A 4,196-nucleotide genomic window follows, 5' to 3' on the forward strand; every position below is an offset into this window, starting at 1 on the left:
CACTCCTAAGTACAGATTTTTGGCTACCATGCCTCATTTGCTTCATGGATCATACAATATAATGGATGGCTATTCGTAGAAGTTTTTCAGCTGAATCGTTGTCATTGAGGGTTTCAGATACCAAGCCAGGCATCATTTTCATTTCAGTTCTCACTTCCATTAGTTCATGTTTTTCTTTCTCGGTCATAGTTTGTCCTTTTCATTCTTGATTTTTTTCTTCATTTCATTTTGTTGAGACGACTTGGATAGTAATTTTTAGGCAGCGGCGCCACGAGCTTCCCATGAATGATAGATGCACGCCATATAAATTTCCGATTGATTGATTGATTATGCCAGTGTATTTTCAACAAAACTAGAAACTTGTCGAACAGCACAAAAGGTGAATAACCATAAATACGTCAAATCATATCGTTTAATTAGTAATATACATTAAAAATACCATACAAAATAAGAAAATAATATTAATATTTTTTGTTCCATCGTGATTTGGAACCAAGACTTATACGACATTACCATCAGACGCTCTACTGACTAAACTACTGGGGAACTGCCGGTATACTCCATAGGATGTACCCTATTTTATACCAACTTATTTTCTCGGTGTTGGTTCAATATGGAGTAACGTATTATATCTTAGTAGTGGTGGATGGTCTACATACAAAGGAAATAATAAAAATACGATTTCAAATTTACATTACAAAAAAAATAATAATTGGAAACTAAAGTTGAAATCCTAGCAACAGTCTATCTCTTTAAAGTATGAAGCCAGTTAATCGTAATGGAACTTTCTTGGTTTCTTCTGACCCACAAAATGTAACTTATATAAATATTTCTAAAAGAAGGTTACCATATTCAATAAAGAGATAAACCCACAAGTGATCCAGCGAATCCCAGCTTATTGCACTCTGGAAATTCCTTCATCGATGTCGTCGGAAATCGGAACTGTCGTTTGTAAAAACAATTAGCATATGCAATGACATTTGTATTCTCATTGATAGTTGCACTTTGATTATTGCTATTATCATCAACATTCTTTTGGCTTTTTAGTACTGCTGTTTTTACTTCAGTCTATACTTTCTTCTGAGCAAGGTTATATTGTACCTTACAAGTGATATTTAAAAAAAATAATTTAATTGAATATTTGATCTCGAAAAACAATAACCTATTGATGTTCATGTCTTAATTATATTGTGTCTGTCAGCGATTTTTGTTTAAAATTGAATATTAATATACCACGTTATTCTGTATAGATTTGTAAAAGTGTGTTTTATAATTAGATACTTTCAAAATAAAAACTGGCATTAACAGACGAATTACATAAACCCTAAGATGGTACCAACTTTAGATTCGTTGCATTAGTAAATCCCTGGTATAAGGCGGTATGGTACCCTGGCGCAATACTTATCCCAATTTTCGCCATATTTCAATTTACAGCTCTGTTCATCTCTATAACAACGATTGAGCAATAACCCGCTGATAAACGTTATGTAAAAATATGGTAATATATGATCGAATCCAGTTGCTAGGCAGAAGGCAAGCGACTGGAACAAATCGCCCGTGTAATTCATGTGGCGGGTTACACCCCACCAACCAGATAACAGCAGTTTGCTTCGTCTCTTCTTGCCGTCTCCAGAATAGTAATCACACTCGATGAATTCGGGCTTTTTGCCCCAGATTTTGCAGTTACCATTAGTCCGTCGGAAGAGGTCTTTCTGGTGATTAACGGCCCTGAATATACAGTAGCTTGCTATGCCAAGTACCAGAATACCTATGAATACAGGTTTTGGGAGTTGTGTAGGATGATAGACGAGATAAAAACCCTAGAAATAAAAACAAATATATATATATAAACAATTAAAAAATGTAACTAAGTTTAAAGCAAATTCATTAAATCGGTCCACGTTTCGATTTCAGAAAAAGCTATACATGTCTCCCTCTAATTAAAGACCACTTTTAAGATTAGGGTTCCGATGGTATTTAGCAGCTTTGGTCTCTAATTAGAATAATAAAGATAAAAGAAATTTGTTAATTTGAACCACGGAAATGTGGTCTTAAATTGGAGGGGTCTTAAATTGGAGGGATTAATTAAATGATTTTAATTTTGATTGAGGCCTGGTTCTCCCGAGAGCCCTAGTATCCGGATCGGGAGCTAACCGTTAGCGCTAACCGTAGCACCTGCATGAGAACGCCCGTTCGGTTAGCGCTAACCGTTAGCGGTATCCGGATACCGCTAACGGTTAGCAAGCGCTAACGGTTAGCAAGTTGAGCGCGTTTTTTGTCATCAACCAATCACACGTACGCGTTTACAATTTCCAGTTTCTTATTGGTCAGTGATTCGATCATCATATTATTTTTGGTATCCGGATCGGGATTTTCTCGTATGGACGTACGGCAGCTAACGGTTAGCAGGATCCGGATCCTGCTAACCATTAGCAGCCGTGCGTCAAGTATCTCACCTGTAGTGTGTACGTCCAAGGGAGCCACACAAAGATGCCCCAGCAAAGATAGAAACCAAAGTGATCGTGTTGTATATCAATAGTCTTTAGATACCAAGCTTCATTCCAGAAGAAGTCGATGACGTAGAACCCATGCAGAACGTTTACCAGAATCATAGAGTTCGTCACGTACCCATAATTCTCATATTGCTTCCATGCATACGAAATGTTAATCACTGACCAAGATGCCATCCCTATTCGGCTGTTGACGAACAGTTTGAAGTCGAACATACTCCCGAGCCGTGGATTCAACTCTATGCCCATCAGAAAATCGTACAGAAAGCTACTGGAGAACTTCCGGTCATGGGCATGCGTCGGGAATAGGTGCGCCTTGATCATAACGAATACGCTTACCCCGTAGCCTAGGATGTTAGCCACCCAGAACAACTGCCCCCAATTGTCGACAATTATCGCTGGTGAGAACCACTTAAAGTAAACTCCGTTTAGGATCCACAATACGTTGGTAATTGTCCAAGACTGCAGGCCATTAACATTGTATTTGAGTTCGTGTCCGGCTGGTGTAACAGCTCCGTATCGGATACCGCCTGCGTATCCAGGTAGAATATAGCCGAAAACGTCAGGTATGTAGTAGAAAAACAACTGCCATAAAACAAAAATTAAATTTCAAACTAAGCAATATTAATCGTATAAACAGTAAAATTTTAAAAAAAAAATAAATTTCTTATTTCATTATGTTATTGTTAATAGTTTTCAATTGTTAATTAGAACGATAGATTTACTGGACATTTCAGTAACAAATCTATATACAAAAATCAAGTAAAAAACGACATTACGCCTATTTATCCACAGTCTATGTAAACCCTACCGTAACATTCCTGCTAGAGGATTTTATGGATTTTCATCGTAAATCATATTTATATTTATGAGAAATGAGAAATTCAACATTATATTTACAATTTTTAGCTTATAAAATGTGTTTGTATGTCAACATAATATCAATGGTTGTAAAAGTGACGATTGGAATAGTAATTTTACGTTGATATTCATCATTATCGTCATCATTATCATCATCATCATTAATATTATAATAATAAATAATAATAACAAATCAGAAATATATCAAATCAGAAATTTTTACCGCGAAAATTCAAAGCGTCAAATGCATAATAATCCTGACATCAGCATCATCCTTATCATCATCATCATCATTTTTATTATTTATCTGTTCATGTAATAATTATTTTATTGGGCATTACACGCTGTAAAAATATCAAACTTAGAATAAATCCACACTACAGTACTGCTATAAATATATAACTATCATAACGAAATTGGAAATTGCTGTTACTGTAATACATTTAATATATTTTATAGTGTTTTATTATTTTTAATATTTGGTTTTTCCTACTTGAAGCAATATCCAAGAACCGGCCATCTTGAAAGCTAACCCGTTTAGAGGTGGCGCTCTTTCTAAAAATGCTCGAAACGTCAAACTTCCGTCAAGAAACCGTGCAAGAGGCGCCGTAACAGAACAGTCGAATTCTGGACAAGCCATGTGCAGGTAGAGTGCAATAAATGGAGTAGTAAGTAGAATACATATTACTGTCAGATGCGTCAGTAGATCCACGTTCCTGAAATATAAATAAAGTTATAGCCGTATAAAAAAAAAATTGGTTTAATGGTTCCACATACATACTCGAAAAATGGTTTGCAACACAGAATAAACCGATGTTGTTGGTC

At 35.7% G+C, this 4,196-nt stretch overlaps 1 protein-coding gene across 1 annotated transcript in view; it reads right to left on the reverse strand.

The window, feature by feature from the left end:
• Nucleotides 1-394: 394 nt before the first annotated feature.
• The window catches only part of LOC117115344 (7-dehydrocholesterol reductase-like), a 5,705-nt gene continuing 1,903 nt past the window's right edge, over nt 395-4,196 (reverse strand). Inside the window, exons 2-4 of the mRNA XM_033259093.1 lie at nt 3,865-4,087; nt 2,457-3,095; nt 395-1,820 (exon numbers count right to left, since the gene is read on the reverse strand). Of these exons, the coding sequence (XP_033114984.1) occupies nt 1,356-1,820; nt 2,457-3,095; nt 3,865-4,087 (1,327 nt within the window). The 3' untranslated portion in view covers nt 395-1,355. The remainder of the gene's footprint in view (nt 1,821-2,456; nt 3,096-3,864; nt 4,088-4,196) is intronic.

This window comes from Anneissia japonica, unplaced genomic scaffold, assembly GCF_011630105.1.
Source record: "Anneissia japonica isolate Jap-2015-1 unplaced genomic scaffold, ASM1163010v1 scaffold288073_len612986_cov165, whole genome shotgun sequence".
In the NCBI taxonomy this organism is placed as follows: domain Eukaryota; kingdom Metazoa; phylum Echinodermata; class Crinoidea; order Comatulida; family Comatulidae; genus Anneissia; species Anneissia japonica.